The sequence below is a fragment of the Streptopelia decaocto genome (genome assembly GCF_964273445.1).
Source record: "Streptopelia decaocto genome assembly, chromosome: 4".
Lineage (NCBI taxonomy): Eukaryota > Metazoa > Chordata > Aves > Columbiformes > Columbidae > Streptopelia > Streptopelia decaocto.
In genome coordinates, this window is record NC_138658.1 from 12,315,724 (window position 1) to 12,335,743 (window position 20,020).

The window sequence follows — 20,020 nt, forward strand, 5'->3', positions numbered from 1 at the left end:
TTATTAAAGCCTCACTGCTGCAGGATTCAGATGAGCCCTTCCATATCCCAGCACACCCAGATACACCTCAGTTCTTCACTATTAGGGTCAATGACATCAAGGTAACCAAATAGGGTAACCGTTTCCATCTCAGCTCTAGTTCAAATACTGTCTTTCATCAGCTAGTACACAGATAAACATAGAGCCACTCAGAAACGATCACTACCCTTCTGTGAATTATGCTATGTCAAACCCACCTTCTCTTCCACTGCAAACACACACATTTTACAACACAATTGCTAACTCAGTTTAAGCTGCTGCACTCATATTACAGCAAGCACAACAGGCACTCTTCACTTTTATGAGGATAAAATTTACAAAAGCCAAAGCAATATCTTGTTTCCACAAGCCTGAGTCTACTTTTCCTGTAAGAACAGGCCATTGCTGATTGCACTTCCAAAGAAGTCGCTGCGCAAAGCAACACTGAAATACAATACTGTGTACTTTTTGCTTCAGCATGGTGTTTCCAATCCTCCCTATAAGGAAAATCTGAACACTAACTGCATACAAAGATATCCAAAATACAAATCTGCCAGGTTACACATAATCATTTTCAAAATACAGATTGTTTCAAGAACATGCCTACTCAACCAGTGAGGCAGGCACAGTTAAATTAACTCTAAGTGGCTCAAGTAGCAGCCCCAGTGAAAATGGATAGGACAATCTTCAGCACACACTTAGTGCTCTTAGCTGAGTTGTCATCTTGTACTGAAGTCACTGCTGTTAACCACCTTAGCTGAACTGCAGCTGGTATCGACATCTTCTCCTGTGCATACACATTCTCTGAAATCCTATGAGCTTGTGTTCAATATCATTTGTTGTAAGTGACAAGAACAAAACGACTCTTGTTTCACTATCGCTATTTTCCCTCCTACACCCATCTGTTCTGTCATTTCCCTGTCGGTCTTTGACTCCTAAATCAATAAGAGGAGCTTGGGAATGTGTATTTTCCTTTTAGTCAATAAGGCCTTTATCAGTTTCTTTGTCAGGTGCCATCTCCCCTTCCCCCACTGAATATAAAGACATCACAGAAAATTTCCAGGATTAAAGTTTCTGTTGTCTGAGATACTATTTGCTGGGTCATGGGTTCATAAGCACTAGCTTGCACAGTTGACTAAAGCCTAAATATTAACCAGTTGGTCATCAATGATCTTGGGAGCTTATGTGTGTCACCCAACCAAGCACTAACTGACACTAGTCAAGTTCAATGTCCTCCAGTTTAATCAATAGGTTCTGTGAGTAATCCAGGGGCATCCAATTCCTAAATTTCCGCAGGCTGGTGATATTGGACAGGTTTGACAGAGCTAAAAAAATAGGAACACATGGAAGAAAACACACTGAAATATCTACATGTATGAACTGTAAATTGTTTAGCTGGCCTTCCCAAAAAGGCACTAAATGCATTCAGCTAAAGAGAGAAATGTTAGAAAGGTAACACTGACAGGGCAAACTCTTCCCTCTGTGTTACTGGGGACACACTCAATAACACAAATAATGCCTGCTCAGAATTTTAGTGCTGGACATCAGCTTATACAAGTATGCTAGCCCATCAATTTTGGAGTTCCACGTAATCCCTCAGGTGCAAAACACTCTATAGCTTAAATAATAATCAAGGTGAGACATTAAAAAATAAAAAAAAACAAAACAAAACAAAAACAACACACTTTAATGAAATGCCCTGAACTAATTTGCAGCTGTGCATACAGGTATATAGCTATAGAACCTGGTTGTTCACAGCAGAAAAATCTGGTGTCCACTGGACTTCAGCACTGCACTTCAGCAGCAAAAATGATTTAAAAGCATCATGCACATCTGCTCATTATATTTAAATCAGAAGGAATGAGTGTTATGCTATGTACATTTTAATTTGTATGTACAGCAACTCTGTTCTTCTAAAATTACATAGTTTCTCATTAAAATAACCTCACTTAAAACTTCATACAGACTAGATTTCTAAATTATCTCTAATGAGTTATTAGGATGAATAAGAAACCATGCAAAACTATGGTATTAGAAATAACAGCAGGTGTTAGCATACCACTCCTGATTTTAAAAAGCTACTTCTACTAGAATTCCCCTTACCAACTGAAAGCTCATTCTGAAACACAACATCAAACATTTCATATAATGCATTACTTCACTTCCCTCACTCCTCTTACCTTGATGGCATGCTTCAGTGCATGAGCATCAAAAATATATGCTGGTCTCATCAAAGATACCATCAACGTTTCAAATTTGCCAGTAAGTTCTGATTTCAGGTCATCTACAAGATCCTAAGGCAGAACAAACAGTGCTGTAATAAACAAGGAGCAAGCATTTTAAAAGAGTACAAGCTGGAAGACTCTGGAGACACATCAAAAAGCACAAGGAACAGGGCTCTTTTTGTTCTAATTGGTACCTGAACCAAAACAAATGTAGCCAAACAAGGCAGAAGAAAAGCATACACAGGCATTTGGAAAACCTGAAACATATTGTGATTTTTTAATAATATTTTTTTTCAATATAGAAATTCTTTAAATCTCAGTTGCTCACTGCACTTGCTATTTGAAACAAAGGTTACCCAGGCAGAGTAGTAAAGGATCCAACAACACTGGGAGAAAGAAACAATTTGTCTTTGCTTTAAACTCACTTATGGCTTTATCTACCAATATACTTGGTTTTGTTCTCTCCTACGGTATGGGGTTGCTTTATCTCTGCCACATTTTCTAGCTGTAGAAAATTCTTTTCCTGCTATCACCTTCCACTGCAGACCTTGCATCAAAATATTTGATAACTCCTTCCATACTGACAATGAGGTCAGTACTAGAAGCATACTAACAGGAAGCTACAGGAGCTTTTGCACAAAAACCCATCTAAGACATATTGGACCAAAATACAGAAGAAGAAAGTAACTCCTTTGTGCTGATCTAAAAGGAATATTCCAACCTAGCCAGAAACTAAGGATACGGAACAATGAGGGAGATGGGGAGACAGAAACAAAACTAGATGCTCTTTGAAGGAACTTTTTACAAGGAATGTGATAAATGTGCCTCACAGTTTATAAGTAACCATCTTGGGCCACATTCAGCTCTAGTTATTTTTTGTGTTCTCACCCTGCCAAATAAGGTTTTAAAGGCAGATGCAATTTCTTGACGCTGAGCATTGTTTCTGCTGGTAAGGATCTTCATTACAGTTTCTTCGTCAGTCCCTGAAGTTGGAAAGAACAAAGAGTTACAAACATGCTCTAAAAAAAACAAATAGCAGTGGCACAAACTCAAAAGGCAATGAAAGGTTCTTTGAAAATAACAGCCTACTAACAAATAGCAGAAGCATTTAAATAACAAATGTCACCATACCACAAGCTGAGCTGTCAGGTTTGGTGTTCTGCTGTTGCAAAAATATGGCTGGAGGACCTACATGTTGTTTTTTCTCCATCAGCACTCTGTTCCAGACACTGCTCCCAGCGCTCCAGGCATTTGCCATAACACTTAGTCCCAGTCTGTATTCTACAGAGAAGCCTTACCTTTGGGCTCACCAAGAGATTTACTTCAGAATAAATAATCTTCTGACTCCTAGCAAAACCCAGACCAGTAACCCCAAATACTCCAGAGTACAGAAGTGTGGAGCTATTATGCATTTTATATACAATAGTTTGCAAAGTAGCCCTGACAGCACAGCATCTTACTAGCCCTACTGAATTTGTCAATAAGCTGAGGTGTGTCACATTTCCCTTCTTTCAGCTTCCTCCTGCAGGCATTTCAAAGAAATTAGCAAACTAGGATTTGTTCTCACAGGGAAGTTTTAGGGCAGAAAGCCACAGCATGAGTTTACAGAAAGCTTATTAGTCTACATCTATGCTGTGTGCTTGAATTATTTCTTCAGAGTAACTGTACTGCGCTTACACACTTTCAGACCAAGGGGGCTGTTGTACATTTTCCAAGCACAGAGCTTCTACTATACTGTCATAATCCTCCATAGTTCTCACCTGTAAATTCCAAGTCTAGCTTACTGTGCAGTAAAACCCTGCATGCAGAGAAGTCAGTGGAGCATCCATTTTTAATGAGTCCTGTCAACCACCTTCTATTTTCAATTATGCTAACATAAAAATAAACATCCTTGAGAACAGCACAGTCAAAACTATGACATGCCCAGACTTCTGCTGTCTGGTGGGTTCTCATTCCATGACAAAGCAGATGCACACCCTATCCTCCTCTGCTAACGAAAAAAAAAAAAGAAAAAAAAAGTGTGTGTATATATATATATATATATATATATATATATATATATATATATATGTATTTCAGAAAGGATGTTTCCAAAGCAGTAGTCAGAGTCCTTTCCTTTTCATAAAATAAATTGTTCTTACCCATTCCCTTCATTGCCTTGCGAAGGGCTTCTGCATCAGCTCTGGCATCAAAAGGAGAGAAGGCTGTCACGGTGCCTCTGGTGTTCTAGAGGGGAAAAAAGGGGGTGGGGTGAAAGGGAAAAAACTGTGAAATCAGAGATATAGAATCTTTCAGTTGTCCATACATGAGTACAGACTAAATTTGAATCCACAATCCAAAAGATTACAGCATTTTTCTTGCAATTGTCTGACTAAACAGCAGTCTGTGTGTATTTAAACATGGCTCTCACTCAAAAGGTACTGCTATGGTTTTACTCGGCAGTACACCAGCTAAGTTCAGGTAAATTTATGTAACGGTAGCTTGCAGGATTGGTATTTACAACAGTGACACCTGAATACAGGAAAATGATTAAGAAATTATCATTTGCTAAAGTAATTCAGGAAAATAATTGCACAAATCATGTATACTAGAAAAGCTGCACAAAGATCCAAGTCATGAAAAACCTGCAGGAGCTCTGAACCAGTATCTCACTCATTTTTACTGCTGCCTTGCAAATGAGACCTACTGAACTCTGCAATGGCTGTCCATTTTTCATCATGCTTCTTTTGACATACGCGACTTTTTATTTAAGTGATCCAGCTCCATTTCTCATAGTATTTTACAGCCAAAAATAAATAACAGTTCAAACATAAGAATAAAAGATCAGCCTGTCTAAACACAAAAATAATTCCAGTAGGTTTCTATGGAACATTGCTCTTCAGGGAGTTTCTCTTTGGGTCAAACACAAAAGGATATTCATCATCCTTATGCAAAATTCTTGCTTTATTTATACATGACAGTTTATGAACCTATATATGTATAGCACAGAAGTTTATTTACAAATTATAGAAGTTGAGCAATGGCCAAAAGGGGAAACAGCTGGGTTTTGGGAATAGGGAGGTTTTTCTAACAGCTGAAGGGAAATTTACGGTAAGCATCGCTGTACAAAAGTAGTAATCAGTACAGGCAGGGCATTTTTCCACCCTCAAGAAAGAGCATGAAAGGAGTGCCAGGACACTTACTGAGACTAGCACCAGATTATTACACAGGCAGCACAGCCATCTGGCCTCTGCAGTACAGCCTTTCCCTCGAGTTAGCAATTTCAGCCACACAGTGTTTTGGTTTCAAGTCAATGTACTCATCCAAGACAGGTCAGCCAGAAGAGCAGAGAGAAAAAAGAGCTGGGGAGCACTAACCTGAACTTGCCCTGAGGCACCGCTGCCTCCCAGGCCGCCCGTCTGTTACTGCCAGAGACTCCCTACCCCTCCCACTGCACAAGCAGTAATGGTTCAAGTTTACCTCTCTCCTATGTCAGAAAATCATAACACAAAGTGTCATGCTGTTTAATAGCAATGACAAACTTCTTTCTGCTAGAAGCTTTCCAATATGCAGCATGCTTCAGAGGCACGACAATTCTATTGAAGCGTTCTGCTTTTCCCATTACAAGCAAGTTTTGAGGCAGTACGTCAAATTTAGGCACAACATCATGTACTTAATGTCATTTTCCAAGCTAGTTCCAAAGGCTATCAAGAAAACAAATCTCAAGGATTTGGAACTCAATTTTATAAACTGAATTTAATTTGGTATAAAGACTGAAAAGCCTCTGTTTTCCTCCTCCTCCCTTATCACTACACCAGCCAGCATGTTATTTAAAAAGGTATTTCCTGCTGTTTTGTTTCATATAATCTTAACTAATATTACAGAACTACCACCATTCTCCTTTGGAAATAACCAATGGTCAATAGATCTCAGAGGAAACAGTTACTGATTTTTAAAGTTAAAGTTTTCCTTTGCTTATCTTGTTATAGGCAAGTGGAATTAGTGGAATTCCTCTTCACAGTTCTCAAGTCTTGTGACAACGTGTGTTGTTTAGACAATGGTTTAGACAATGGATGCTAGATTATACTTAACTCTGCATCATCCATCTTATTTTTATTAGCTAAGAAGAATCCTTCAATAATCTCTTTTCCAAAACATTATGCAGAAACCATCAACATACACTAAGCTTGATGAACAGTTCCTGAAGTCCACCTGGTGCAGCTGTAGTCTAAAAGACTTTCTCCATGTCTGGGCACAGTTTGCATTCCAGGTGTTCCCTTCTGACACACAGCATTTACTCTGCAACAGTTAAACTCAGTCCATGGAAGGAAGACCTGCCACCTCCTTCCCAAACACGGCACCTTTTGGCCAGAGAATGAGAGGGGAAACACCTGTTCTACAGCACCATCGCTGCCCAAAGCACTGAAGTCAACTTTCCGTCACAGAGAATCTGAAATAGGAGCTATGAACCAGGGGTTTCTAACAAAATAACATACAAAACATACAAAAGAGTTTCTGACAAAAGCAAGACACTCATTTATCAGACAACTAAGCCACAGTTTCAACATTAGAGTTTAAACTTTATCAAAACAAAGTGTTTCTTGCAGATGGATCACAGCATTACAGCTGCTACGCCATCCTGATCTAACATGAGAAACAGTGAACTGAAAGGCAACTATTTAACATTTATTTACAAATTTCATAACTTTTAGAGGTAAACAAATTATGATATTTTTAGTATCTCTAAGAATGTTCCTTGACATTTATGCAAATAAATACACAATAACACTACAGCCTCCTAGGCTGTTTTTATTTTGGTTACTAAGTTTCCCCTCCAGCAGAATTAAAAGCACGTCAATGGAAAGGAGAACACAAACAGTCTTTGAAACAAATCCACTTGTAATCTGGAGTGATCCCTTACTGAATAGCAACATCCTACACTGGGCAGTAAAATACAAAGAGAAGGACAACAGCCAAGTCCTGAACAGAAAGAATATTACAAGATTAGAACACCCAAAACCTACCCAACTTTCTTTTATTTCGACATTCCCCAATACACTGACCGCTGTTAAGCAATCCTGTGTAGCACAAAGTGCAATTTGTGATTATACATTAGAAATAGACAGTGGCTTCCATTTTTTTCCAGATACCTACTGATGAGACTAATGAGACCAATGAGATGCACAAAATCAGCATGAAGAGGACAGGTAGAGGAAAAAAATATATATATATATACTTCAAAGAAAGAGATCATCTCGATTTAGAATTTATAACCCTCCAAACAAGAAAATTAATTAATGTTCTCTGTTATTTTTGTTTATGCTGCACTAGCAAAAGTTTGCAAAAGGACAAGAAGACACAATATCATCAGGTGAGATGTTTCTAACCAGCACCTCAGAGCTATGTTAACTTCTCCCAAGAGACAAATAGGTTTCACAATTTGATGTCATGCAGCCACATATCCTGGCAACAGCATTATCTGTAAGATCAACAATAGCCACTTAGTGAGGTTCCTTTTAATTTTTCCCACCAAGGACATAAAAAATTTCCCACCCACAAGATCCTATGTTTAGTCAGTGCTAAACACAAAGCATTCACTATCAGCAAACAAAAGACCATCCTTGAACCAATTCAGACTTCTTCCCGGCTGCCCGCTCACAGCAAGTTCTTACCAGCCGGGTTTCCCGCACATTAAGAGCCACCCCCTTTCATGATCCTGCTCTGCAGCAACAAACGTGGGGTCTCATCAATTTGCTACTGGAAAGACCAGTGTCTAACGAAGAAGGTGGTATGTGACTTTTTTTTTAAAGCAGCTGTTTACAAAATGACACAGGAAAATTGTGGAGTGCTAAGAATGGAAATGGAGAATGTTTTCCAGCACACGTGTTGACAAACAGAGAAGGTACACTATTTTCAGAAGACAGAAAAGAGCCCAGAAGGTCACATGCCAGAATAAATGAAAGCTTTCCTTAAGATTTCTTACATAAGCACAGCCATCTTGCAAATAAAGCACAACACTGTGCTAAATCAAAAGCCTTTGTGGCCACTGAAGACCGCACAGAGACCCCAGTTCAAACTCTGCTTTAAAACTAACATCATGTAAGAAATATACACCCTGTTTCGTGACATCCTTTCCAAAATTTCAAGGGCAGCAGGACGTAAATCACGTTGTGAGAGGACGCATACAGGCACAGAGGTGATCCCAATGCACAACTATAAAGCTGTCCTTACAAAACACCTAAGTTTATTAATGCTCCAGATCATCTACTTAAATGAAAACAATAAGCTCTGGTCAGCAGACTGTATTCACATCTGCCTCACTAAATTTAAACTGACAAAAAATGGAGTTACACAATATCTGTGTTGAACTCTGAGTCAGTATGCTACGGAGATTCCAAAGATATGGAAGAGATAAAGGAGGAAAAATAAAGAGAGAGGGCAGGAGAGAGGGGGAAGAGCAAGCAACAGTAATGTAGGAATCAACGTAGGGACATTTGCAAAAACACTCAAAGCACCTGTCCTCACAAGTAACCTCGACAAAGCCAAAGAGCAGCTTAGGACTCAATTCTGAAAAATGAAAAAGCGTTTCTACTCTGGAATGTGAGGCATCGTGCCCTGAAGCACTACTGGAGTTAGCAACACTATTCCTGTGCTCCGAGTCACATGCGCACGTCAGCAGAGCAGGAACTCCAGCTACAGCGGCCACACCTTCACCTGCAGCAAGCGCTCCTTCCCCAGCACTTTACAGCGGGATACACAAAATGGTCTCAACTTCACATTCGGGGAAAAAATAAGGAGTAGCAGACCAAAACAGACCAGTCCACAGCATGCTAGCAGCAACTATTCCTGTTGCGTTCTTTCCAGATTCTAAATTAGCAAACACAGGGCAGCATTTCCAAGGCAGGTAGTTCATCAAGCAGGAAGAGATCGCACCATGTGCTTCTCTGCGTTAACAAAGACCACTACACACAGAGATGGGTGAGAAAAGGCAGCTTGTTAGAACAGCAGTGATCTGCCAAAGAAAACAGATAAACACGGGCATGAAGAGACCAGTCTGCACAGAACATTATGGTGTGCTGGAGTTTTCCCACAAAATGAATGAACATTTTTGTCCTGGACATGGACACACAAAATCCCATAGCTGAACAAGAAGAAATACTTCAGTGACCAAGACTCCAAAAATAACCTACCTTCCCTAAAGGTTTTATTCTTCACTGATACTATCTAGACTAAACTGGACTTTAGTACATTGTGCTGTGCAGCCTTTCTGAACTCCAAATCTTTAGCTGTACAAATAACTACCATCAACTGACACTCAACATTTCATGATTGATAGGCGTTTTCACTTCTTACCATTACTTCGTGGCATAACAAACTGTAGAACAGTCACACAGGCAAAGAGTACTACTGAAGTCAGTGGAAAGCTGCCACCTGAATGTGGAAATGGGAGGACAAGGCCTACCCAGCGTCCCAGTGATTCCAACCTACCACCATCCACCACAGTTACTAAATCTGCCCCGAGTGTTACCTCAGGTAGTAGAAAATTCTACTGCATAATGACAATAAAAAAACAGTTTATGCTAGCAAAGAATCAAATATTCATTTTACAAAAATCAGGATTTAAAGTTTGGGTGTCTGTGCCATACACAAGTGAACTGCAAATTTCCATGCTTTTACTAGAAGGAAGTTACCCTCAAGCCTATCAGTAAAACTACACATACCATAACAAAAGGCTGTCCAGGTAGATCTGTCCACTCAGATTCCTTGCACTGGCATGGTCCCTGTTTTCTTAAGATGCGTCATACAAACCATGTTTGTTGTTTAAAGAAAGAAAAATCCCCTCTTTGTCAAAAAAAAAACCAAACAAACCAACCAATCTAAAACTTTAAGGATTTAGTGGAATACTATTAAAAACAAAACCTTTTTTTTAAAGTAGCATCTTTTCTGTCTTTTAAATCCAGATAGCATACAAGTAAATATTCACAGGAGTGTTAAACACCACTAATCTTTCCACTCATTAAAATAATGAAACTACCACTACATTACTGTGCAATTACCCTGGCCTTTGTGAAGTCACTCACAACTTTATGGCTTTCACTTGCCACAGCGGTACAAAACCCATAAATAAACAATTAAGCTCTTATTTTACTTTTCAGAACGTATGCATTTGATGCAACTATAGAAACAAACTCTGGAATCTGCCCCGCTTTGCAAACTTTCATCTGGGCTCAGACGTAACATCAGGGACACAAGGGCTGCAAAGGAAAGAAATACCAGCCAAAGTGCTGTGCAACAGTGGCAAGTCTTCCAGAAATACTAATTTTAAAACGACAATGCTGAGGACGAGAGGACCGACCCCAAAGCCTCCACGGGGCACAGCCACCGTGGCATTTTTTTCTCCTTCCTCCTCCAGTGGAACGAGCCTCCACCCAGGCACAATATAAACACGCGGTACCGAAAACTTGGCCAAATTAGTGGAAACTGTCGGGAAAAAAAAAAAAAAAGTTGTGCCTGACGCACGCCTCACATGATTAGCTGCTTTCCCCGTCCTCCTCCCCTCCGCGTCTCCCCAGCCTTGGCGATGGGTTATTTTAAGGGAGACCGAGAATAAATCAGTGAGGAGTAAAAGTAAAGAGATAGACAAGATGGGAACGTCCCGGGACCGGCCGGAGCGAGCCCGCCGAGGGGCCGCGGCCGCCGGCAGGTCCGCACGGTGCCCGCCTCACCTTCGCCATCTCTGGGATCCGCCGGGCCGGAGCCGAGTGTGGGTCTGCAGAGAGATGCAAAGATTCAGTCTGCAAAGAGAGATGCGACAGTGAGCGCCGGTCCGGCCGCCACCCGCCTCCCCCCAGCGCCCCAACGCGGGGCAGCGCCCTCACCGCGAGCGCGTCCGCCGAGCAGCCGCCGCCCAGAGCCACAGGGAGCACTGAGTAGGATGGGAGGGGGGGAGCGCTGCCTGCCGCACCCGGGGGCCGGGCCAGGCCCCACCCTGGGCGGGCAACGAGCCACGGCCGCCTCTCCCGGGCCGCCCGGAGGCCGGGCAGGCGGCCGTTTTACTCCGCATAAGCCGCGGGGCTTCGAAGCCTCAGAGCGCTGCGGCGCTGCCAGCCGGGCCGGGGAAGGCACCACCCGAACCGGGCTCTGCCCCGCTGGCCGCAGAACGGGCACCGGGACCCGGCCACTAGGGGATCGCGCCTGTGGTCCGTGACCAGTGTGGGCGGCCAGCTGGGAAAGCAAAGAGAAAGCCTTCCCTTCCATCCTCTTCCCTGTGGCTCACCTCCTTTAGGCGGTTGCTTTTTCCCCCATTATGCCAATGGAAGGGGATAATTAGTGTTTTGTTTATTAGCATCACAATATGTTTGGGATCGGAAGGGACCTCAAAAGATCATCTAGTCCAATCCCCTTGCCGGAGCAGGAACGCCCAGGTGAGGTCACACAGGAACATGTCCAGGTGGGTTTTGAATGTCTCCAGAGAAGGAGACTCCACAACCCCCCTGGGCAGCCTGTTCCAGTGTCTGTCACCCTCACTGAGAAGAAGTTTCTTCTCAAATTTAAGTGGAACCTCTTGTGTTCCAGCTTGATCCCATTACCCCTTGTCCTATCATTGTTTGCCACCGAGAAGAGCCTGGCTCCATCCTCATGGCACTCACCCTTTATATATTTATAAACATTAATAAGGTCACCCCTCAGTCTCAGTAATCATAAACCTTTTAAAAGAAAAATTACATTTGCAGACAGATAGCCTTCAATGGGTGCTCAAGCCCCCTCCAGATGAAATCAGGAAAAAAAAACCCAGTTCCTATTAATCTGAAAAAGATCATATCCCATCACTAAAGGGCAAGTCTGTATTGAATTTTACAGTAAGCATTTTATTCACTGATCTAGATTAGTTTCCAAGTAAGCCAGGTTAGCAAAATAAGTACAACATTGGAAGAGAATGCTGTGGTTCTAGACTATCTCTAAGATAAGCATTTTAGGTGATGATGCTTTTTACCTCTCAGCATCTTTCAGTGGAGTGATTTCACTGACCCAGGTATAGACAAGACATATCCAATTTGGGAGAGGAAGGAGGAAGCAGTCTGCACAGCTATTCAATAAGCATTTTCACCTAAAGCCAAAGACTTGCTCTCTCACCCATACAAATGCAATCCAGCTGTGTGCCACATGAAAGAAGGAAAAGAGTCCGCAACACAAATGGAATTTAGTGTATTTGCCAAAATAAGATATGAACATAATCTCGCTGCATGAGCACTGTAATGTGTTACAGTCACTTATGTCTTAAAGCAAGTTGTGTTTACCTCAGAAAACACCGATAAATGCCGATCATAATGTGAATTTAAATATTTTGTCCATCATTTCTTGTTGCCCCAGAAGTGCAAACACAGTTCAGCAAAAACAAAAGATCCATCCAGCTGGCTTCCTTTGTAGGACCAAGGGTCAAATGGTTTGCTAAAATGGCCTGATTTACTTATTAAAGTCTGATTTGAGTCTAGCCCTTTTAAGTGTCATTCCACACATGCTCAAAGACACATAATAGTGAGCTGCTCGTAATATGCATTTGGAAATGCACAAAAGGCTTAGATGTAGCGTAACACTATTTAACAAAATATTATGGGTTATGGAATGGTTTCAAGAATAGTCATTGATATTCAAATTGTTTGCTTTTAGTTTAAGCACAACCTTGTTTACATGCACGCACCTCCTTCTGCAAAAGTAAGTCTGTTTCTCCTTACACATTATATCCAGAGCAGTTACAAGTCATGCTGCACTCATGTTTCAAGCTTTACCATCTAGAAACAGCACAAAGACACACACAAAAATGCAGTGGGATCTAAATCTGTGCTCTTTAAAACACTCCAAAATTCCATCCATCAGACTGAGGGGCATAAGTACAGGTGTAACTGTGCTCCACGCACCACATGACGGAGGCGTTAAGCACAGCCAAATGGAATTCAAACCTTGTTAGTGACTCAGATGTGTGATAAGTTATTGGGTAACATGAAAGTTTAAAAAGTCTCTATCAATATAATGTGAACAATTAACAAGGTGTGTTGAAACTAATGAAGTTATAGTGCTTGTCAATTTGAAACACGTTAAGAGAATCTCTACTATAGCAAACAGCATACACAAAGATTGGTACGTTGCCTTTTCTGATACAAATGTACCTATTAAGCTTCAAAAATAAAATAAACCGTTGAGTAATTTGAAAAAAGGCTTATATTTGTCTAGCAAATTATTTAGCAATTAGCATCTGAGCACCTGGAATGCAACTGCACTGCCTCAGAAAGCCAGCAGCCTCTGCTCTCCTCCCCGCTGCTGCAGCAAGACCCTCCCAGCGCTGCAATACAGCTTTCAATTCTTGGCTTCCTATAATGCCAAGTAGAGTTTAAACCACGCAACGTGACACACAGTTTCTGCTAGCTTAATGAAAATGTTGCTAATTTTTCACGTGTATGACAGCACACTAACAGGGGAAGCTTGTTTTCTCCCTACCTCTTCTCATACCTTCTGACTTACCGGGATGAATTTTTCTGGATTATATGACTTTCGTTTCCCATACCTTATTTACTGTCATTACTAATTTATAGCAAGTCTCAAATTTAAGGAAATTTTCAAGTAGTAAGAGATGCCTTTAATGCCATTTTTCTCTTTGTGTTGGAGATTGTGGATTAGGGAGCGAATCAACACAAAGTGTTTGCTCTGCAGTAAGTGTTTCTGTACACTTCACTTCTCATTTATTGTGGAGGAAGTCTACCTTCCTCCATTTCAAGTATTTGAAATTCTTTTCCTCTCTTCTGCCTTCTAGTAGCTTATACACAATAGCTTGTTATTCCAACCTATGTGCACAGTCTTACCCTCAGCCAAACATGAGGTAATGTTCAGTCAGTCAAATGTAACCACTGGATTTCCAATCAGTGAAAGACAGGGAAAAGAATCTTGGATGTGAGAACACAGAATATTTTCCTTCTCTGGAGGGGGGCTGAAATATTAACACATTATCCAAGATGCAACAGTAGGAAAACAACTGAACAGAACAGAGTGATCTTGTTGCCAATAGATGAAGTCAGGGGTAAAATCTACTCTAGTCAATCTAATATGTCATCAATATTTGTTTAAGCAAGCAAATATTTGCATAACTTCATGGATCAAGGAGACCAGGACAGATGTGGGAATGTTAGAGTAAATTTGCCAGCCCATTTGGCAAGAGCAGACATGCAAAAAATATCATAGAATTTCAGTCTTTGCATCAATTTGAATGCAAAGGGCAGAGGCAGAAATAGCGATACCAGCAAATACAGAACAAACTTGAAGACATGAACACAGGCTGGAGGGAAATGCATATTGTACTGACTGCCTTCAGTAGAAACAAACTGGACTTGGAACAGTTAGAGATGGTGACTCACAAGGATCGGATGCAGGACCTTTAGAGTCACCATGGGCAAGTATTTAACTTCCTCTAATAATAGTATTTATATTCCTCTAATAATAGTATTTAGTTCCTCTAATATTCAGCAGTGTTCACCCACAAGTAAGACTTCTACCTTTAGTATAATTCTCATATTTTTCTACCTGTCTCTCTCTTTTTTTTTTTTTTTTTTCAATGAAGCCAAATTTTCACACAAGGAAAGACAACTACATTAGGTGAGAACAACCTTTCCCCCCTTCCAAGCCCCTCCCTGCCCTTTGCATCTTCAAACACCAGCAATATCATACCAGGATGTAACAGTCTGCTTCCCAGCGCTGCTGCAGGCACAGTGCACTTCCAGTCCTCCCTTAACACAGAGCTGCAAACACCTGGAATAATGAAAAGCAACAAATATGATGTCAAACAGAGTGGCAGTGCCATAATGATGTATTTAGCTCTGGCACACATTGTGACTTTGTAAGCAGGGCCCTGTCAATTCCCAGTCAGCTTCAATGCACGGGTCTTTTTCATAGAGAGTGAAATTCTGGCATTGGTCTCAAAGACAGAGCAAAACAGAAAGCTGAAATATCACACTAAGGCTCAATGTGCCTTGATTAAGCAACCAAGAAGTGTTCAGCAGCCAGAAAACCAAAGTAATCTCAGAAGCATAGATTATGTTAGCAACCTTGCACTTCCTCAGGAGGCAAAGATGTGATTGCACCCACTTGGGGATCAGGTTTTCTGCTCTGGGGACACACTAGCAGGTGCTGCTGTGTCACAGCTTACCACTTCTGAGACCTAAGATCTTGAAAAGGGATTTTAAAAGCTACACGTTACACAGAATCACAGAATCTTAGGGATTGGAAGGGACTTCAAGAGATCATCTAGTCCAATCCCCCTGCCGGAGCAGGAACACTTAGATGAGGCTACACAGGAATGTGTCCAGGTAGGTCTTGAATGTCTCCAGAGAAGGAGACTCCACAACCTCCCTGGGCAGCCTGTTCCAGTGTTCTGTTGATTAAAAAAATAAATAAATAAATAAAAATAGATTATTAATCCACATCAGGGCTTGCTTGCTGTGCATTTCTCTTCCTCCTGATGAGGTGAGGACCTGGGAGACATGTGGCTTGCTGAAAACCTGCTTCAGGGGTTCTAAGCATCTTCCTGCAGAGGAAGAGCCAGGAGAGAAGAAACGAAGAGTATCATGGGGACCATCTTCATTTATCACACACTTCTTTACTTGTGGGAGAACATGGGGTTTTTTGCCTCCCAAAGAAGTGCTTCAAAAGCCACCTTTTGTTCTTCCAAGTTATTGCTCTGTATATTGTTTTACTTTTTAAAAGTCCAAACCCCAGCGTAACCTGCACCTCTTGGCCTAGACTGCATGTTACATAGGACAAAACCAGTATGCACATGCTACCCAAAGAAGCCTGATCTCAGTAAACCTCACTTCCAGATGAAATTCAGATCTGGTCTAGACACATTTATTCAAAATAAACAAGCAAGCAAAATTTCCTTGAGCACTGACCACAGTATAAAGTCCAAAATTTCCATCACGTCACAGTTACACAATAGTCATCACAGTTGTAGAAGGGAGGCAAAGACTGCATAGAACAATCATTAGATATGTGACATAATTAACTTGTTACAGAGTTGCTAATAAGGGGCCAGAAAATATTTTTGAAGACTGGTTGTAGCACTAAAATGCATCTGCATGTTTTTTTTTCCAGAAACAATACAAAAACATTCAATGATGAAAAGTTAGTACAAAAGTAGTTCTTGCAGTTGCTGTCAAGAGCAAGCTGCTAGAAAGACCAGCGACTTGCATTTTTTAAAAATAAACAAATAAAAAGATGGATGGTTTGCTATATCAAGACAGTCTTCCAGTATGTCCTCATCTCCTGCCCAAAAGCACTGTACATCATTTTGCTACCAATATTATTTCTGAGCTATTATGTGACACTACATAGCTATCTTTAAGTGCATCACAGAAAAGACAAAGAGCAAAGCCCATATTAAAGGAAAGTTTGCTTCTGATATGTATCCAAGAGCTGCTGCAAAGGGAAAGGTCCTTCAATTTATCTAACAGAGTTGTAGCACAGTAATCACATCAGAGCCCCTTTCATATGATACAGAAAGCCCAAGGACAGTTAGTGTCCTAGTTAAAATATTTTCTCTCAAAAAAAATGTCCCATTGTAAAATATTTTAAAAGCCTATTGTCGAGGAACTGAAGTGCAATAGGCTTACCAAAGGAGATTTTCAGGCTTGGAAAATTTCACAGAGCAGACAGTTTCATTATGAAGTTATAACTGAAGATCAGTCTTAAACACTTTTCCATGCTTTAATGTCACTTTGGAAGTGAAACAGTCAAAATTGTTTGATGAACCACAACTCAGAAGCAAAGGTGAGGGAGGCTAAAAAAGAGAGCAATTTCAAGCTCATGCTTTGATTAACACTCACAAGAAGAAATGGGTCCTGTTCCAGAGCAGGTGCCAATGGATGGTCATTTCTCAGTGCCTCATTTCCTCCTTTCTGACATGAGCACAGAAACAGTTCAGCTCTTGGCACAAACGGGGCAAGCTTTGTGCTGTACTCCAGTGCTGTGGGTGGAAAGTACAATGCAAAGGCTAAACAATCATACTATTAAAATTGGACAGAAGGGAGGGCAATACTGGTTTACAGACAGGGTATAAAGTTCAGATTTTAATACCGACAGAAAGTTTAGAAAATTCTTTCCATGCTGCCTGTGCCAACATCAGGGAGCCGCTGAAGGACCTGGTAAGAGTACAAAATAGAAGATTGTTTTTTTATTATATATTTTTTTTAAAGCACTTTGAGACTTGCTTTGGAGACTAAATAATGATTTATATTCCAGCAAAGACAACTTCCTGTAAGTGATTCATTACTTCTAACCCACAGTCCATTACAAAGCAGCACTCTGTCAGATTCTTGATTTCTCCGGGGACACCAGTACAATGTAAAAAGGTTAATAGGAGTTAAGAGCATTCACACCAGTTACAGCATCAGGCAGCTGAATTCATCTTACTGGAAAAATATTTTATTTTCTTTTATTCAGAGGAGATACAGGTTTCTTTGAAACTGTCTTTACAGAAAGACTTATCACAAGGATCTGATATGGGTATCACTGCAACAATCTGAATTCAAGAAAAGATAAATCACTTGGAGCCAGATTCAAGTACTTGCCTCAGTCCCTGGATGTTAATCTTGATTACCAGGACAGCTCTGCAGCATTACGCTAAGACAGGGCTTGATCTCTAGTTCTTCCTGAGAAACAGAAATGCCATCCCTGATTACAAGTGAGATGGACTCCTCCTCAAGGACAAAGAGAAAGAAAAAGAGCCAGGTGCTTAGGTATTACATTTCTGTATTTCGGGATGCTCTGCACTACACTTTATCTCAGGCAGATTGCATAGGCGTTGTGCTCTACACATCTCCACACAGTGAGGGTGTACAAGGGGATAGCCCATCAATAATAGCAGAACACTCGTCTTATCCCAAATCCACAAACTTTAAGCATTGCATAAAGAATGTAAGAGTCATCACAAATCTCTGAGAGAACACTAAGTAACTATCAAGAGTAATCAATGCAAGTTCAAAAATATATTTCCCTTAACCAGTTAGGGCATTAGTTATACTTAGGAAAGAGAAGCAGAGAGAAAAAGACTCTATTCTGTTTGCTGGAGGTCTAGCTTAATGGAAATTTGAAGAATCTGAGAGAAGAAAATAAAAATCATCCACGAGTGGTAGTCTCCCTCTCTGCAGAGAATAGAAATAAGAATCACTTCTGCTGAAATCAACCGGCATAATGTCCATAAGTTTGGCCCTTGCATTTGTTATACCAAGTGCTTCTAACTGGGGTCCTGTAACAAGACCTCTTTCTCCTCAAAAGACCTACCATTAGCATTCCCATGACAGTCTTGAGATACAGGAGCACTATTATCTTCATTTTCAAGTGAGAATAAAGGTAAGTTGAGGCTCAGTGGTTTCCCTAACGTCACAGACAGTGGTAGGTAACTGAACCCAGGTTTCAAGTCACAAGCTACTGACTTGTACTGCTCTGTTCTTTCTCTCTTTACTCTGCTGAAGAGCCTCAGTGTCACTGAAAACGGCCTCCTTGGTTTACGTATTCACTGACATAGAAAAAAAGAATCCATAAATTATTTTAAAGGTGCTGGGCTAAGATGCAGCACTAACCTTGACTCCTGTTAAGTAAGAGCAGAATCAGGCCCATAAAATTTTAGTTTCATTATGAGGAAATAAGTCTGAAGGCAAAACAAAACAAAGCCAAAACAAACTTGTTTTCTCTTCAGTCTTTCATTAGGTTTCTAAAACATGTTGATCTCAATCTCCCAAGCCGCTATTAATCAAAACCATGTATAACAGAGTGCTTCAATTGCAGACCAGGTGCAGCCACCTAGATAATGGTTTTATCAGGAGGCACTTGTGTCTTATGGAGCTTTAATAATTTGTCTGGAACTTAACTTACTTCCATTCCTTCTTTCCATAACTTTTTGTATATTCCCCTGGCACTGGATGTTTAGTGCTCCTGTAAACACAAGAAACATTTTTAGCCATGAACTCAAGACCTCTAAAGCCCATTTCCTGCTTTCTACAATATGCTTTGACACCTGAACTAGGACAAATCTACCTACAACAGCACCACATAAGTAAGGTTTTCAATTGTTTTAATTGCTCCTGATAAGTCACTGCTACTCCGTGCCCAGACACAGACACTCTAGATTTAAAACGCTCCATTTCTTTAATTAATTTTGAAACTTTAAAAGGTGAGCAAGTCACTCAAAGGTTTATTCATGGACAAAGGCACGCAAAGATGAGACTTTTAGGTGTAGTCCTGTGTAGGACAAAGTTCCATAGACTTTCTCTTGCTTGCTCTCACAAAAGGCTGAGTCACCTGCCACATTCTAAATCCCAATCCTCCTCTTAAAAAAAAAAAAAAAAAAAAAAGGAATCAAAGACACTTTTAAATAGCTTTTCTTATTATTCTCCTGTTTCCACCTCGATCATTGCCAGGCACAAGTCTTTTTCCTCCATGGATCACTGACCCTCCTGTTGAAAAATAGGACTAGGTTTCAAGTAGTGTGATGTGCAATTCTTTCGTAATTCTCTGAATCACGTTGTCAATTCCTTTCTATATAGCAATGAATGCTGGATATTCAGGAGTTTTTTGTTTGTTTTAATGAAAGGTGAGGTTTCCAGGTGATAATATGATTCAAGGAGTCAAAGTTTTAGCAAAGTAAGGCAGCAAATATAATGGACTTATTGCAAGATTGTATGTGTAGTCAACATTGCCAGTAATTTAAACTTCTCCTTCCCATCATGTTTATAAGAGCTGGCTGCATGACAGAATAT

The 20,020-nt window shown here is 40.6% G+C and overlaps 1 protein-coding gene across 4 annotated transcripts in view; it reads right to left on the reverse strand.

Moving 5' to 3' along the window:
• Positions 1-17,105, reverse strand: part of ANXA5 (annexin A5) — a 28,314-nt gene extending 11,209 nt beyond the window's left edge. Inside the window, exons 1-6 of one of the 4 annotated variants that reach the window (XM_082051088.1) lie at positions 17,090-17,105; positions 14,937-15,017; positions 10,949-10,992; positions 4,385-4,469; positions 3,132-3,226; positions 2,199-2,312 (exon numbers count right to left, since the gene is read on the reverse strand). In XM_082051088.1, the coding sequence (XP_081907214.1) occupies positions 2,199-2,312; positions 3,132-3,226; positions 4,385-4,469; positions 10,949-10,957 (303 nt within the window). In that variant the 5' untranslated portion in view covers positions 10,958-10,992; positions 14,937-15,017; positions 17,090-17,105. Of the gene's footprint in view, positions 1-2,198; positions 2,313-3,131; positions 3,227-4,384; positions 4,470-10,948; positions 11,018-11,101; positions 11,306-14,936; positions 15,024-17,089 lie in introns of those variants that run through there. The other 3 variants (XM_082051085.1, XM_082051086.1, XM_082051087.1) reach the window with 3 other exon arrangements.
• Between the last annotated feature and the right edge of the window lie 2,915 nt (positions 17,106-20,020).